Below are 18,712 nucleotides of genomic sequence, written 5' to 3'. Positions count from 1 at the left end.
TATGATAAAAACCCTCCAGAAAGTAGGCATGGAGGGAACTTACCTCAACATAATAAAGGCCATGGGTGACAAAGCCACAGCCAACATCATTCTAAGTGGTGAAAATCTGAAACCATTCCCACTAAGATCAGGAACAAGACAAGGTTGCCCACTCTTACCACCATTATTCAACATACTTTTTGAAGTTTTAGCCACAGCAATCAGAGAAGAAAAAGAGATAAAAGGAATCCAAATCGGAAAAGAAGAAGTAAAGCTGTCACTGTTTGCAGATGACATGATACTATACATAGAGAATCCTAAAGACGCTACCCGAAAACTACTAGAGCTAATCAGTGAATTTGGTAAAGTAGCAGGATACAAAATTAATGCACAGAAATCTCTTGCACTCCTATACACTAATGATGAAAACTCTGAAAGATAAATTAAGGAAACGCTCCCATTTAATACTGCAACAAAAAGAATAAAATACCTAGGAATAAACCTACCTAAGGAGACAAAAACCTGTATGCAGAAAACTATAAGACACTGATGCAAGAAATTAAAGATGATACAAACTGATGGAGTGATATACCATGTTCTTGTATTGGAAGAATCAACATTGTAAAAATGTGTATACTGCCCAAACCAATCTACAGATTCAATGCAATCCCTGTCAAGCTACTAATGGCATTTTTTACAGAACTAGAACAAAAAATTTCACAATTTGTATGGAAATACAAAAGACCCCGAATAGCCAAAGCAGTCTTGAGAAAAAAACTGGCGCTGGAGAAATCAGGCTCCCTGACTTCAGACTATACTACAAAGCTACAGTAATCAAGACCTTATGGTACTGGCACAAAAACAGAAATATAGACCAATGGAACAGGATAGAAAGCCAGACATAAATCCACGCACATATGGTCACCTTATTTTTGATAAAGGAGGCAAGAATATACAATGGAGAAAAGAGAGCCTCTTCAATAAGTGGTCCTGGGAAAACTGGACAGCTACATGTAAAAGAGTGAAATTAGAACACTCCCTAACAACATACATAAAAAGAAACTCAAAGTGGATTAAAGACCTAAATGTAAGACCAGACACTGTAAAACTCTTTGAGGAAAACATAGGCAGAACACTCTATGACATAAATCACAGCAAGATCCTTTTTGACCCACCCCCAAGAGAAACGGAAATAAAAACAAAAATAAACAAATGAGACCTAACGAAACTTCAAAGCTTTTGCACAGCAAAGGAAACCATAAACAAGATGAAAAGACAACCCTCAGAATGGAGAAAATATTTGCAAATGATGCAACTGACAAAGGATTAATCTCCAAAATTTACAAGCAGCTCATGCAGCTCAATATGAGAAAAACAAACAACCCAATCCAAAAATGGGCAAAAGACCTAAATAGACATTTCTCCAAAGATATACAGTTTGCCAACAAACACATGAAAGGATGCTCAGCATCACTAATCATTAGAGAAATGCAACTCAAAACTACAATGAGGTATCACCTCACATCAGTCAGGATGGCCATCATCAAAAAGTCTACAAACAATAAATGCTGGAGAGGGTGTGAAGAAAAGGGAACACTCTTGCACTGTTGTTGGGAATGTAACTTGATACAGCCACTATGAAGAACAGTATGGAAGTTCCTTAAAGTACTAAAAATAGACCTACCATACCACCCAGCAATCCCACTACTGGGCATATACACTGAGAAAACCATAATTTAAAAAGAGTCGTGTACCACAATGTTCATTGCAGCTCTATTTACAATAGCCAGGACATGGAAGCAACCTAAGTGTCCATTGACAGATGAAGGGAAAAAGAAGATGTGGCACATATATACAATGGAATATTACTCTGCCATAAAAAGAAACAAAATTGAGTTACTTGTAGTGAGGTGGATGGACCTAGACTCTGTCAAACAGAGTGAAGTAAGTCAGAAAGAGAAAAACAAATACCATATGCTAACACATATATATGGAATCTAAAAAAAAAAAAAGGTCCTCAAGAACCTAGGTGCAGGACTGGAATACAGACGCAGACATAGAGAATGGACTTGAGGACATGGGGAGGGGGAAGGGTAAGCTGGGACGAAGTGAGAGAGTGGCACTGACTTATATATACTACCAAAAGTAAAATAGGTAGCTAGTGGGAAGCAGCTGCATAGCACAAGGAGATCAGCTTGGTGCTTAGTGACCACCTAGAGGGGTGGGATAGGCAGGGTGGGAGAAGACACAAGAGGGAGGAGATATGGGGATATATGTATATGTATAGCTTATTCACTTTGTTATAAACATAACTAACAAACACACCATTGTTAAGCAATTATTCTCCAATAAAGATGTTAAAAAAGAAAATGGCCTTTATAATTTAGCCTCTACTTTCATTATGCATTATCTCCCAACATTCACTTCATAAAACTCAAAGTCATGGTATTAATACACTGTATATATTTGCCCATGTTTGAGGCTTCTTGCCTCCATGCCTATGTTCATTGTTCTAGAATGACCAGATCACTCAGTTACTCTCATGCTTTTCTTGGCTTACTGTTTCTTCAAGACTCAGGTTCAAGTGTCAGCATCAGAAAACCTTCTTCGACCATCAATTCCCCACACCACCAAGCTGAGCTAACTACCCCCTCTCTATATAAACATATATGATGTACATCTTTGTTCTTTCCACTTTGTCTTATAATTAGCTGGTTGGTTGTGCTAGTCCTCTGAAATGTAAATCTTTCAAGGACAGGGACTGAGTTTTATCTTCTAACCCCATAATCGAACATTGTTCTTGGCAAAGAGTAAGCATTTAATACATAAGGAATTCTTAGAATATATATATATATATATATATATATATATATATATATATATATATATATATATATATATATATATATCCAGGAGTATTTTGTGAAATTGTGAGAGAACTAAGAATATTCATGTTTCCAAAAATGAAGTGTAGATCTTGCTCATTATGTTTAATTACTAAGAGAAATAGTGTAAACATCTTACCTTGTGGATTGCACACAGTATTTGATTCTTAACTTGTCATTTGTTTTCAGCAGTTCCTGGCTATCCCTGAGAATATTTCTATTACTACTGAAAATATCTCCAACACAATCTTTACTTATTCACTTATATTGAACTTGTTAAACTTACTTCTACTTTGAAGCTCAACTGCGAGTTGTCTTTCAAGGTTTTCTCTAATTCCTCTCTCTCTATAGAGCTCCATTCGCAGTTCCTTTTTTTCTTGTTGAATCTGCTTCTCTTGGATGTGAGCATTGTCCAAAGCCACTTTCAGTAGACCCTGTCAAAGTACAGCAAATGACATGCAGTTCATCTTATCTGTTTTAATTTCTCAAATATGAAATAATTTATGTAGGTGCTAATGTCTTGTATTACATTTATTTTGTTTATAGAAATATTGTTGACCTGAATGTTGGTCAACAGAGTCTCCACAGAGGACAGACTATCAGCAAAAATGAATGGTCCAGGGAATCCAGGAGGCAATGCCTGCCCAGGAGTCAGTTGGATCTTGTCCAGGGGTGACTTCATCATTGGAATTTGAACGGGTACCTCTTCTGCAAGAAACAAAATTAATATCAGAAGGTTCATAAACTAACAGCTCAAAATTTTCACTATGTTTCCTTCATCTCTATAAAGATTTTGTTTCTAAAGCTAAATGATGGAAAACTCATAACTGGAAGTCATACCTATTTCCCAGCTGCCTCTCATTTCTCAAATAAATGTTTCAGTAAAGAATCAGTGAAAATGAATCAACATTTACTGCTAATTGGCATAAAATTTGGAGAAACAAATTTGACATGCTTATTAATATCTATAAATTAAGTAATCAGATCACTTCCTGGTAAAACACTAATTGCTTTTTAGTTTTTCTCTTTAAATCTATCTATCTATATCTATCATCTCCATATTTTAACACCTTTATTGAAGTATAATTTACATATAATAAAATTCATCTATTTTAATTGTATGCATCGATGAGGTTTAGTAAATTTACAGAATCGTACAACCATTACCAAAAATCTATTTTAGAACACCTCAATCACCCCCAAAATACCCCTCATGCCCATTTACAATTAATCTCCTTTCCCATTCCCAGCTCCTGGCAACCACTAATCTACTTTTTTATCTCTATGGGATTGCCTTTTCTGGATATTTACATAAATAGAATCATATCGTAAGTGATCTTTTGTGTTTGTCTTCTTTCACTTAGCATAATGTTTTTGACATTCATCCATGTTGTGGCATGTATCAGTGTTTTTTTTCCTTTTTATTGCTGAAAAGTTTTCTATTGCATGGATACATGACTGTCTGTTTAATCATTCACTAGTTTGGCATCTGGGTTGTTTCCAGTGTTACCTTTTATTTTGAAGAATATTTCTTATGAAAAAAATAACCACCTATGTGTAAAACCACAAAGTGTATATTTTCTCCCCTTATATTTTTATATTAACTTCCCACACACACTAATTACTTTAATGAGATTCCCTCTCAGCTTCATATGAAGAGACACCAATAGGATTTTTGTCTGATAAGATATTTCAGATTTGTTTTGCACAGATACATCTAATTACAAAAGGAATCTCCTCTTACTTTGAGACGCTAACTACTTGGCCATATACTTGAATTCTGGTTGAAAATCTTTGTGAGATGTATGAACCAGATAGCAAAGTTTCCTCTGCAATTAAGAATTGGGGCTTTTTTGATATATGTAAAAATACACTGCTACAGAGGTAATCTTGGAATGTAGCCAAATAAAACCTGGCATTCTTAACTGGCTTCAATAGCAGTGCACAATGAGTTGATCACAGCACCTCAAACAAAATTACTCTACTCACCAGTAACTGAGCACAAGTAACATTTGAAAATATGTATCTCTCTGGTCATAAAAATTTTCAGTGACCCCATATATTTTGAGACTCATTCAGGAAAAAGTTAAGCTTGAATCTAGACCTAACCAATTTTCACATGGTTTGAAAACAAAAATCTAGCTATTGGTTCTGGTCTTTGTAGGGATAGGAATATGGATTTGTCATACAGTTAGAACTCATTTTTCAATTGCAAGCAGCCTATATATTTAGTGAGCAGTGTCTTGAACCCTATTGATTTCACAGTCATCATGGTTTGCTGTGGGATTTTTTGTGTGGGAAGCTGTGGCATACAATTGCGGGAACTTCTGTGGGATCACCTAATGGGATAGCATTATCTCTGAATAAAATACTCTTGATATAGATCACCTTTACAATTTCTAATTTTCTAAAACCTATAGGGATAAAAATGCTAACGATTATTTTAGAAATCAACAGTTTCACATTATTTGAATCCAAAATGTATTTGTTTATCAGTTTTAAAGAATTCAATAGTATGCAAAAAATAGCCTGCTAATTTTCTTTTAGCACAGGAAACTATCATGAACATATTCCCAGGAATTTTTTTTAGTAAAACTTACAAATAATATTTTGATCATAAATGCCTGATGCATGTATTTTATACAACTTGCTTGTAAAATTAACCCTAACCTCTTATAGAACATTTCTTCCTTCTTTCCTTCCTTTCCTTCCTTCCTTCCTTCCTTCCTTCCTTCCTTCCTTCCTTCCTTCCTTCCTTCCTTCCTTCCTCCCTTCCTCCCTCCCTCCCTCCCTCCCTTCCTTCTTTGTCAGTAGTAGTTTTGGAAGAGGCAAAGTATTCCAGAGGGAGTGAGCACATGTTCTGTGATCTATTTCAAGTACAAGGTTTGAACATTGGAAATATCTCATTAAAATATAAATTCTAAAATATGTCTTAGGTAGCAGCTCTAATGTCTCTAAGGGATATTTCTCAACAGCTAACGAAGCAATATTATGCTTTATTTGTGTTACTTGAAGTACGTATTTAGCTAGTATTTTGTCTTCTGCACATGAGTGCATTAAGTGGATAGGTAGAATGACTTCATTATGATCTATCAATATTAATAATAATTGGGGAGGTTCAACATCTTTATATTGATGTTTATAAATCTTAGAGATGAATTTATGTAGCCTGGAAGATCTATTTTTACAAAATAAACCACCAAAAGTTAGAACATTGACTTCCTGCTGATTCTGAGATAATATAATGTTTCTCCTGAATAAATATTTTGCATCAGGGGAGACTTCTTAAAATTATGGATTCTTTGTCATGTATCACTCTACACACACATGTAACCTCAGTGATCAGGGTATTCTACAAACAAAATACCTGAAAACGAAAGCAATATGTTAGGTATGCATAAAACAAAATTAGAACTACCTTAAAATCATCAGAAGTCTTCTATTTGGAGAAGAATGAAATGCCATTAAATTGGCTGAAAGTAAAATTACTATTGACTATGAAGACAGTTTGTATGGTCTATGGTTTGTAATGTTGCTGTATAGAAGACTGAAGTTTCAAAATAGTATTACTCTTCTTTAAAGAGATAGACACAGCTGAATTAGGTGTTGCTTGCTGCAGTGAGGATCAAATGCAAAAAGAATCGTACTTCATCAGACCTAGTCAACACCAGGAAAATAAATAGAAATATAAGAGGTGTGCAGGCAATGATTCATTTTGATAATCTGGCCCAAGAGAGACACATAGAGACAGCACACAGATCTAAGCTTCTACTAAAAGACAAATAGGACACAGAGGGTGGGAATTGGGATGACAGTGTAACAGAGGTCACATCGATTTTCAGCAGCAGTTTCCACACGGATGAGATAACCCTGGACTCTATTTGGCCCATTGTTCATATCTTACCTGTCCCACAAGCAATAAATTTCCTAGTCCTGGAAAAGGGCAGTAAAGAAGAATATTTCTACTTATGACTTCTTACGATTAAGTTTCTGTGCAAACCAAACATGCTTTCCCAGACCAAGGTCACATTGTATGTTAAGGTCCATAATAGCCAAAAACTAGTCGAAGTGTATTATGTTTGGTGTATATGAGTGGAAACTGTCAAACCATTCATTATTGTTTTTTTTCTGATCTAAATCACGTGCTACAAAAATGAATGATAAATGCATTAGAAATCTATTTCAATCTTGTAATAAGTTTTCACATCTGAATGGCACCTACATTTTCCTCAGAGTTTGAATAGATGCACTGTTATGTAGGGATTTATTAGGTAGGATTGGGAAATCCTAATTGGCAATGAAATAAAATATAAGCAAGTACTAGAAATATAGATTGTCAGTGAAATAAGAGCATCTCTTTGTAATCCAGGGAGAAAGGGTTTTGACGGAGCATTTTGATTTAAAAAGCTAGTGTTCAAAATGTATATATTAAAATCTTTATCAACACATATGAAGCAATGGTATAACCTAAAAGATAAAGATAGGACAACTGCTATCTAGCTGAGGGTATGAGCAACCTCTTAATTTATTGAAGCAAATTGGAGACTGCTTTTATTGAATTTGTTTGTTAAACCTGCCATACTTTGTAATAGCACTTGGAAATCCATCTAGAGAATAAGCTTTTAATTTTAAGTTCTTACCTAGGGCCCAGATGAATAGATGCAAAAGATGACAAGTATATTTGTAGAAAAAAAAAAGATAAACCATATGGTAAATGCTCAGGATGGAAAAGTCCCCCTAAAAATTAAAGTCAAGGATGCTGGAACCTTTCTGTATGATTCTAGTGCTTGTTTTCCCACCTTTTCTTTGGGTTAAGTCTTTCCTCTTTCCCCTGGGCTTTGAGGATTGTGATACAGGAATGGAAATTGAACACAGCAGACTCACTCAGCAGTGGAAAGATACAGCCACCTACCAGGTCATCAGTTTTCATTCTTTAACAAATAAATTATATTTCATTATTTGATTTAAGAGCTTTCCCTTAAATAAAGCTGGCCCAGGGGACTCTCTTTTGTTGTTGTCATTAGTATTACATTCAGCACAAGCAAGACACCTGCTTCCCTCTTCCAAAATGAGGAACAATAACAACAACAAAATGACCAACTGCTGTGAAATGATCTGACCTGCATGAATATGAGGAAGTGTTCATAGTCTGAGTTGAACAATGACTCAAGTGTTGCCATCATCAAATTTGGAAAAGAAAAACTAGATCCCCAAATTGGCTAAATTTATTAAATCAGAACATCTCAGAGCCTTTAAAATGTTAATTCTAAATATTAACATATGTTACATGTTAAATTAGATAGCTGAGAGCATAGTGACAAAGAGTATAAGATGCTGGAGTCTGATTGCCTATGTTTGCAACCCTGCTCTATGATTTGCTAGCCCCTGGAAAAGTTCCTTAATCTTTCTGTGCCTCAATTTACTCATCTGTAAAGTTAGGATAATAATAATAATACCTATCTTATAGGGTTGTTATAAAGATTAATAAGCTAAAATTTGTAAAGTTACTCAAAGTAAATGCAATATAAATGTTTGTTAAATAAATTGTTAATTGAAAATTCCCAGGAGTGGAAGAGAACATAGTAACATATTTGACCATCTAAGCATCCACTAACACCTCATGAAAGACATGTTGGAAAGATCCTCTTCTAGGTAATAACTGGATGAGCCTGGCTTCACCCTAAATTAGACCAATGTTACTTTCTTAGTTATCAAAGGTCTGAGGAGTCTTCCTAAGTCAAGGTCAGTAGTTCTCAACTGTGGGCAATTTTGCTGCCCAGAGGACATTTGGCAGCGGATGGAGACATTTTTGACTGTCAAAACTGAGGAGGTAGGGGTGTGTGCTACTGGCATCTAATGGTAGAGGCCAGGGATGCCCTGCCCTCTGCCTCCATCCCCACCAAAGAATTATCTGGTCCAAACATCAATACTGGTTGAGAACTGCTGTTTCAAAATTACATAGGAAAATCTCAATGAATGAACAGTTCACTAGATCTCCCTTTCTGTACTAAACTTCTTCTAGAGAGTTAATATGCTTAATAAGACAATAAGGTCAAATCAGTGATGTAGAATGAACACAGTACTTTACAAGGTATGTTTTAGAGTTCTTGTGCATTTAATTTCAGGTTCCTGACTTCAGTTCTTTGCTCAAATATCACCTTATTAGTGAAACTTACACCAAACATCTTATTTAAAACTGCAGCCTGCACCCTTATTTCCATCCCCTTAACATGAATTTTTCTATAAAATTTATCACCATTTAATATACAATATAACTTATTTATTCACTATTTTTGTTACATTTCATTTTACTACAATATACTCTCCATGAAAGTGGGGACTTTTCCTGTTTTTTATTTCCCATTGCTATCTTCTCGGCATTTAGAATAGTAACTGTCTAGGGTCTACAACAATTGTAATGATTTTAGGTACGTACCAATAATCTTAAAGTGTGAGGTAAGATTCCTGATTATCAGACTGATTCCACTTTTTTCTTTCTATTCCAAAAAGGTAAAATTATATATATACATGAATATATAATTTTAAGTTTTTTTACAAATACGTGGTGAAAGGAAGGAAGAAAGAGGGGATCGAGGTAAAGAGTTTCTTATCAACTCTCAGCCTTTCCAATAAAATAAATGATTACTATAGTCTACAGATATTGTGATAAACGAAAATATTACAATTTTGAAAAATAGTTGATATAGTTATTAAAGGATGACTATTGTATGTTTATTTAACCTGTCTGCATATCATAGTCCTTTGAGGACTAAAGATAGTAAAAGTATAAATCTTTCTGGCCCATACACATACTTTCCTATCATCTTTGAGATGATGTATTATTGCATCAAAGATAAAGCAAACTTGACTAATTTTTTTTGAAGTACATCTGTATTTTCTAGAGCTTAGAAATAGAAAAAGGCTGGGGACTTGGAATAGAAAGAAGTTTCATACAGAGACTAGAATTTCATCTAAAAACTGCAAGACAGACAAGAATTTCTAATATAAACAACAAAACAGCACCAGAGGCATGTACAAGTCCCTTCTCCAGAAAACAAGCCTGGCTACCTCTGTGAAAAAGGCTGCAGAGAGAAGAGCATTAAATGAGTGAGACGTTAGTATGTAAGAGTTTACATTAGAAATTGGCAAACAGGAGGCAGGAGTGGGCATAGAGGTAAAGTGGGAAGGAAGCTGATGTTTTAAAGAGATGTGTTTAGGAAAAATGGGAGAGAGTGCACATATTTCCATCAATCAGCTGACCCTTCCAGGGGACAATGTTTCATTGTCCTGGTTTATCTGTAAAATGGTCTCATGGTTTTAATATAACCCCGCTTTTACCCTACTAGGGGTTCAGTCATCTAGCTGACTGCAGAGGCTGTAAAGCAGATTTTTCATTTTGCTTCCTGGCTGGGAAATGTGCAATCCTTTCCATCAACCAGGGAAGAAAGCTCTCTCCTTAATCTGGCACAAATCAGGAAGAGAAATTTACTGCTCTGACCTGGCAGTTCAGGTGCTAACTTTAAAATCACTGATTTTTTTTTTGACTTAGTTAACATATCTGAGTAGAGTGGATCAATAGAAAGTACAAGGGAGCAAGTTATTCATCCAGTACCTTAACATCAGTGGTTCTTAAACTTTATCATACATCAGAGTGTCCTGAAGGTCTTTAAAAAATCGTTCCCAACTTCCAAAGTTTCTGATTCAGTAGGTCTAGGGTATGGCCTAGCAACTGGAATTCCTAAGTGCCCAGTTGATGTTTCATGTTCCTGGTGTGGGGACCACAGTTTGAGAAACCACTGAGCTATATAAAAGTAGATTTTACTACATTTAAAGATGATTAATATTGCTTCCTATTATAGTACCTTTTAAAAATAGTTGTCTTTACCATTTTAAGAAATTTCAAAATGTTACCTAATTTTAAGTACGTATTTTCACAGCTTCAAGAAATTGCATAAAATTAGAGATACATCAACTAGCCTGTTCTACAGACCTAGAGATTCTGAAAACCAATTTACATTGCACTGAAAAAAAATGTATAATGGAACCTATTTGCAACATAGAATCAGGAAACAAAACAGTAAAAAAAAATTAGTGAGTCTATACAGGTAAAAGCAAAATACTTTTCCAAAATGAATTTAACATAAGCAACTGTTCAGTAAGCAGTTCTATGGATTAATCCTTGAGTACTATTTCCTTGTATCCATGAAAGATGGAAAGTGGGCATTTTGGTAGGGTTAAGATTAAAAATTAAAGATGATTTAAAATCAGAATGACACTGTCATGGAGAACTTGGCAAGAACAGTCTATATAACAGTTTATAATTTGTCACCTCCTATAAACTCTGTAATGAGGAATATGTAGATAATTATACAGGTTTGACATTTATATTTGTATGCTCACTAATAACTCTGCAATTATACCTGCTTATAGTCTGTGAATATTTATATTTTTGATGTTTCCACGTACCAATGATATAAAATTGAGAACATTCTTTTATTCATTAATTATCTCTTCTCTTCTCTTCTCTTCTGTCTCTGTCAGACACACAAACATGCATGCACACACATTGGTGAGAATATATACTGATTTTTCTGTTTCAGCTAGGAAATAAAAAATTGAGGCACTGAGGCACCATATTTTTATCATAGAAAAAATTAAGGGTTCTTCTAATAGTTGAGTTTTGGAATCATAATGACTACACTATTGTAAACCTAGCCAGTTCAAAATGACACTGATCATTTAATTTAATTATTTTACAAAACTGAATTTTCTTTAAAATAAATGTTAATTATTAGAGGAAAGCACTGCAATTTTCAGTTTTCCTTTTCTGTATAACATCGGCATTAAGACCATCAAAACTGTTGCTTCTCCTTTGGAAGCCTCTGAAGTTTTATCAAAGAAGCAGGTATCTATTAATAATGCTCAATTCAACACCCTTCACCAAATGCACAATGCTATTTTTAGATATTGTCTATTTCTATGAGCACTTATACCATCTGGTGAACAAGTTTTTTTTTTGGTAAAATGATAATAATAATAAAATAATTCATAAGGTATAACCAAGGGAACAGGGAGGGGTAAACTTCATCACTAGAACAAATTAGTGTGCCATTTTCTTTCATGTTTTAACATTGCCTCTGCCTCATCTACATTTCTAGTTAGGCTGTGGGGCTTGTTTCATTTTTACTCTCTTCTATTTCAATATTCACATCTAACTTAGTGACTTTTATCAGAAACACTTACTTGAGTACTCAGTTGTGCCTGGTATTGTGGTGTAAATTATGAGTTCACAGATTTGTAAATTGAAGAGTGTTGTAGTGATTTCCTCTAATAATTATATTAGAAATCTCAATCAATTGGAAAGTTTTCACAAATGTATCATTCACAGTAACTTCAATAGTTACTGAAAGGTTAATCACCCGATACCCCAGTTTCTTATTTTAACTCTTTTTTTGCCTAAAATGTATGATTCTGCTGTTCTACTTAAAACACAATGAACATGACTGAATCTCTCTGTGTCTTCGAATGTTACATCTCTAAACTTCAATGTCCCTATTTGTAGAATAGGAAGAACTACTTCGGAGTGTTTGTGGGAGTTTTAAATGAGAAAACGAACGTGGAAGCACCTAACCCTGTACTTAGCATATAGTAGGCCCTTAGTAAAAATTGGCTAAATCTGAAACTATGCTAGCCTTCTAAATATGGAATGCTTAAGAAAAATGATTGAACTAAATGTACACTGACTCGCCCATGAAATTTCTTTTTCTTTAAATTTCTTATGCTAAATTGATTGAAAGATTTAGTTAATGTAGCAACCATTAATTAAGATTTTGTAGCATTGTATTTTGTTTTCCTAATAACCAGACAAAAAACAAACTTGCAGTTTTGTAACTAAAATCTCTCAGATTAGTTTCCAGGTAGTTGGAAGACTTCAGGTTCACATATTTTGAGTCACATTTTTTCCCTTAAATTTAATTGAGGTTACATTTTTATTCCCATGGAGAACTGCAAGTTTAAAATAAGTGTGCTTTCTACTAAAAAATAAAAAAAAAACAGGAAATATCTAACTTAAATATTCCTGCCAAATTCAGCCTTATTTTATTAACATTGAAATTCCTTCACCTACTATCTGTTACAAATATTTATGGATCCATATGGAATGGCAGATGTTGAAGCTGAGACACTGCAGGTATTTTTCACTTTCGCGAATAACCCTGGTACTTGAGGATTTTTTTCATCTTCTATCATAAGAGCTCTAGTTTGAATAAAAAATCCAAAACGTTCACTGAATATAATATTTAGAATTATTATAAGACTATGTCTATGCTGAAACTGGGTCTATGCAGACAAAAGAGTTTGATGTTTTTAATAGCCTGCAAAAATATACATATATGTTTATTATATATATTCAAAGCGTGAAACAAAGGGAATAATTGTTTGGGTGATCAAAATTACTATAATACTGCACAAACTGATCAGAACTGCCCAGGTAATTTCTCAGCTCTCAACTTCCAGTGACAGTTTAGTTCCCTCTGATTTTCTCCTTTTTCTTTCCTTATCTGATCCAAACCTTATACATACTCATAATCAATGATATTTCTTTTGAGGAAAAATTATCTTTTTAAGATTCACTTTGCACAAAGCCCAAGAAAAACAAACAGTTAATATTAAATGCAGTTCTCTAACATTTTCTACTTCTATGAATGTTTAAAATATTATGAACTCAGACAGAGGAATCATGTAGTGAGAATAAATGGAAAAAAAAGAAATTAAGAAGTAATATCTAATATCTTGCATTATGAATGTGTTGTAATCAGACTTGAATATATTGCCCAAACTTTCTGTTCTAGATTCCAATTCTATGAAATTGTTTTCTTTTATGATTCACTTATTTGGATAAAGTGCTTTAAAGAGCAACATTATAACATTCGATTCCAATGAAATTATATTCATTTTAGTACCATATATTAGCCATTTCTGCATTTGACCTGCACATGTCTTCATATTTGCTTTGGTTGGCTTTAAGGAACATGGATCCATCCCCCTGAGCAGCTGTATTCATACAGTTCCCTCAGAGATTGTCATTTTCCTAATCTGAATTGATCACTAGGGAAAGTCATTTTGCTCACTGCCTTTGGGTCCATTGTCACCTCCCAGCCATTATTCAGTTCCCACTTGGCATTTTTCCAGTGTGAAAATACCATATTTTTATACAATGTTGAAATCACTTCCTACTTTTGGTTACTGACAATGGATTCCATCCTACCTTCAGTTAAAACACCTGTATTAACAGAGAGTGAAATGTGCTATAGTTAGCCTGTGATTCTCAAGCAAAATCTGTATTACAGTTTCTTGGGAGAATGTACTAATAACCCAAGTAAACATCTAATCTAATTTAACACTGTCTGTGAGAAAATCTGATGTTTTAAGAAAAACTTTCAGAGGGTAAAGGCAACACAATATGCTATTCAAGTTTAGACATTAATGTATATTTATTGCTTACAACATCCCATGAGATACTTTCTTATCTGGATACTTATAATATGTGCTACCTTTCCCATTTGCCTGGAAAGTGGGCTCGAAGGTTAGCAAAATTCTATTAACAACACCTCATAGCTTTTTAAACTTTGTAAGCCCTTCCAAACATTTAAAGTATATAGAGGCTGAATTTTCAGATAATATTTATTATTTACTTTTCAATGAAATAAAACATTTTATAAAGGCTAATTCTGCTATTATGTCTTTCCCTGCTTAGACTTCTTAAATAGCATATCCCATGCCATCCTCTGAAGCCAAGAAGTAAAGACACACAGTAGTAGTATTTCCACAGATGTAAAATACCTCTAATAAAATAGAGATATAAGACAGGAACAAATTACTCAGGTCCACTATAATAAAAGACACGTCTTAAAACTGTATTATGCTAATGATACTGGCATTCCCATTAGTATGTTGCATATACCCTTTCAAAGCTGTATACCCTTTTCAAATGACATGGCCTTTTTGTAATACCGTTTGTGTCCAAGCAGATACAACACTTGTGGAGAATGTATCTAGGGAGCCATAAAACTGTTAGAAAATATATTTCTCCATGATATTTTAGTACTTTGAAAAATTCTATCACAGGGAAAAATGTTTTGCTGTAAATATCTTAAAAGCCTTATAAAGGCAATGGCTTCCCAAAGCACTTGTTTAAATAATTTTAAGAGCTAGAATAGAATAGGTCTTCTTATATACTACAGCTCAAACTCTTTATAATTTCCTTGATTTTTCACAGGCCTTGTTCGTTAATTTAAAAAGATTTTAAGTGCAATGCAATATGTATGCTAATATGATAATGAATAATCTGGCTGCCAATTTGCAATATTACAATACATTTACCAAAACGAAGGCAAAAAATGCATTTTCCTTCAGCATAGCTTTTACTATTTCTGCACGAGGTATTGTTTGATGAATAATTTAGCAAAAAAAAAATGACATTTTATTTTATTTTATTTTATTTTTTAAGAGCTTTTTAATATTTTTTTAATTTTTTATTTTATTTGTTTATTTATTTATGGCTGTGTTGGGTCTTCGTTTCTGTGCGAGGGCTTTCTCTAATTGCGGCAAGTGGGGGCCACTCTTCATCACGGTGCGCGGGCCTCTCGCTATCGCGGCCTCTCTTGTTGCAGAGCACAGGCTCCAGACGAGCAGGCTCAGTAATTGTGGCTCACGGGCCTATTTGCTCCGCGGCATGTGGGATCCTCCCAGACCAAGGCTCGAACCCGTGTCCCCTGCATTGGCAGGCAGATTCTCAACCACTGCGCCACCAGGGAAGCCCCAAAAATGACATTTTAAATACTCAATGTGCTGTGTATTTTTGTAAAGTTGAAATGAGTCAAAGTAGGAAAAAATGACCTATGCATTCTTCATGGTAGTATACTTAGAGTTTAACTTAGAAGCAAAAACAATCAAATCCTAAATTCAGGATTTTGAGAATTGAATTTTGGAATATATGTTTTTGTTTTTATGCTTTTTCAATTTTATAGAAAATCTTATGAATTATTTAAAAATTAAGTTCTTCACTGTTACATGTTTCCTCTGTTCAGGCCTCATAAATTTCATTTCCATATTTGTGAACAGGAAATGTTAAGTGTATGTGTGTATGCGTATGTGTGTGTGTATTCTCCCCTAACATTCAAGACACGTAAAAGGAGGGGGAGGAAATCAAAATGGTTCAGTAAGAGGATGTGGAACTCACTTCCCCCCACAAACACATCACACATATATCTACAAGTGGAACACTTCTCAATGAAAACTAACTGGAAACTGGGAGAAGGACTCCTGTACAAGCAAGGCTGAAAGAAAGATACACACATGATAAGGTAGGAAGGGAAGAGAAGTGATCAGGTTGGAACCTGTGTCCTAGGGAGGGGATTCAGAGGGAAAGGGAGATTATGCAAGTGGATATCCTCCCTGGGGAGTGAGCAGTTCAAGCCACATATTGGGCACCCCAGTCCTGGGGTCGACACAGGAAAGACGGCCCCCTTGGCTGGTTGGAGGAACAGTCCTGGTGAGAGTAACAGGAGGGCTGTGGGAAGCTTGAACTCTGCTTGTGAGGAGCACACACACATACGCTTGCTCACGAAGCAGGGCAGAGAGGGCAGACTAAAACTGCACAGGTGGCTGACTGGTTTCCTGTGACCGTACCAGCATACACCCTAGCCTGAGCCAAGAGAGAGCTCTAGCCCTGCTTACTTCACGTTGCAGCTCCACACTGGAGCAAGGGCTGCCTGACCAAGGAAAGAGCTCAGCTGTGAAACACAGAACTGGCTAAGATCCAAAGTTGTGTCTGAGCAGGGTGAGAGCAGCCGTTATTAGCACTTACATAGGGAGTACACTGGTAGCAGCCCTGACATCTGTTTGTGGCTGAACTTCCACAGCCTGAGCCCTGACACATGCTGAGAGCCCACACAGACCCTGCCTGACCTGCAGTGCAGTTCCACACCAGAGCAGAGGCAGCAGAGACCAAGGGGAGAGATTGGCTGTGAGGGACAAAGGGGGCTCAGACCCAAAAGGGCATCTAGTGTGGCAGGGCAGCCATTGCTGGTGCTTACACAGGCAGTGCATCAGAAATAGCCCTGATCTCTGTCTGTGGCTTGACTGCCATAGGCCATGCCCCATGAGATGCCCAGAACACACATGAACATCTCTTGCTCTTGCACTGCTCCCCTCAGGGGCAAGGGTGCCAGGGCTGGGAAGGGAGAGAGAACACACTTGAGGGCAAAAGAGTCAGCTCAGACCCGAATCTCAGGGCTTCAGATCCAGCAACTTGAGACCTGACCCTGCACCTGATAGGGCAGTGAAGCCACTTAGTAGAGGGGAAGCCCCAGCTCATGCATGGCTCTGGCCCTAGTCCCTCCATCTCCAGCTTCACCTCTTACCAAGGTAATAGCTTCCAGGACACCCTGGGGGAAAGACATGACTCAAGTTCATGTCATATCCAGCTCTCCCACTACAGCTACTGGGCACAAGCAGACAGTATAAGGACACCCCTTCAAGATCTCACCAGGGTACCTGTTTTACTTAATTTAATAAAGACAGAGAAAGTTAAGCAAAATGAGATAATAGAGGAATTGGTTTCAACTGAAAGAGCAAGAAAACAACCCTGAAAAGACAAATAATGAAACAGAAATAAACAGTTGACCAGGTAAATAATCCAAGGCACTAGTAATAAGAATGCTAACTGAATTAGAGAAAAGAATAGATAAACACAGTAGGAATTTAAATAAGGAACTAGAAAATACAAAAAATAACCAGTCAGAACTGAAAAATACAATAACTAAAATGGAAAACACACTAGAAGGAATTAATAGCAGACTAGGTGACACACAAGAACATATAAGTGATCTGGAAGAAAGAATAATGGAAATCATCCAAAGGGAACAGCAAAAAGGGAAAAAAACTTAAGGTGAGAACAGTATAAGAAATCTTGGAATAACACCAAGCATACTAACATTCTGGTTCCCCAGAAGGAGAAGAGAGAGAGAAGGGCATTGAAAATATATTTGATAAAATTATGGCTGAAAATTTCTCACACACAAAGAAGGAAAGAGATATCCAGCCACAGAAAGCATAGGAATTTGCAAACAAGATAAATCCAAAGAGACCCATGTCATAATTAAAATGGCAAAAGTGACAGAGAGAATTCTAAAGGCAGCAAGAGAAAGGCAAAGAGTTATACACAAAGGAATTCCCATAAGGCTATCAGCTGATTTTTCTGCAGAAACTTTGCAAGCCAGTAGGAAGTGGCATGATATATTTAAAGTGCTGAAAGGGAAAACCCTGCAAGCTAGAATATTCTACCCAGAAAGATTTTCATTTAGGATAGGAGAGACAAGGAACTTCTCAGACAAGCAAAAACTAAAAGAGTTAATCAATGTTAAACCTACCATAAAAGAAATGTTAAAGGTGTTCCCTAAAGAAAAAAAAAAAGAAAAGGCTATAACAAAAAATAAAAATCCATAGGAAAGTGAAAATCCCACTACAAAAAGGCAAATATATGGTAAAGGCTGAGGATCAACAATTTAAATAAGCTAGTGTGAAAATTAAAAGTCAAAATATTATAAAATTAACTATGACTACAATAATCAGTAAAGGGATAAACATGAAGATGTAAAATATGACATCAAAACACAAACTGTCGGGGAGAGGAGTAAAAAACATTGATCTTTAAAAATGTGTTTGAACTTAAAGGATTATATGTTTAAAACAGGTAGATACAGTTATAGATCAACATATATGAACCCCATGGTACTCAACATATACACAAAAACTAGAGAGAAAGGAACACTAGGATACCACTAAAG

General features: G+C 35.5%; 1 protein-coding gene across 4 annotated transcripts in view; it reads right to left on the bottom strand.

Moving 5' to 3' along the window:
* Positions 1–18,712, bottom strand: part of DACH2 (dachshund family transcription factor 2) — a 639,710-nt gene that overhangs the window by 39,435 nt on the left and 581,563 nt on the right. For all 4 annotated transcript variants that reach the window (XM_082447406.1, XM_082447404.1, XM_082447403.1 and 1 more), the window contains 2 exons: positions 3,394–3,572; positions 3,151–3,298 (listed from right to left, as the gene is read on the bottom strand). In XM_082447406.1, coding sequence (XP_082303532.1) covers positions 3,151–3,298; positions 3,394–3,572 — 327 coding nt within the window. The remainder of the gene's footprint in view (positions 1–3,150; positions 3,299–3,393; positions 3,573–18,712) is intronic.

This window comes from Balaenoptera physalus (assembly GCF_965194825.1).
Source record: "Balaenoptera physalus genome assembly, chromosome: X".
Lineage (NCBI taxonomy): Eukaryota > Metazoa > Chordata > Mammalia > Artiodactyla > Balaenopteridae > Balaenoptera > Balaenoptera physalus.
Note: the sequence above shows the minus strand (reverse complement) of the source record. Positions and strands in the feature narration are given on the sequence as shown.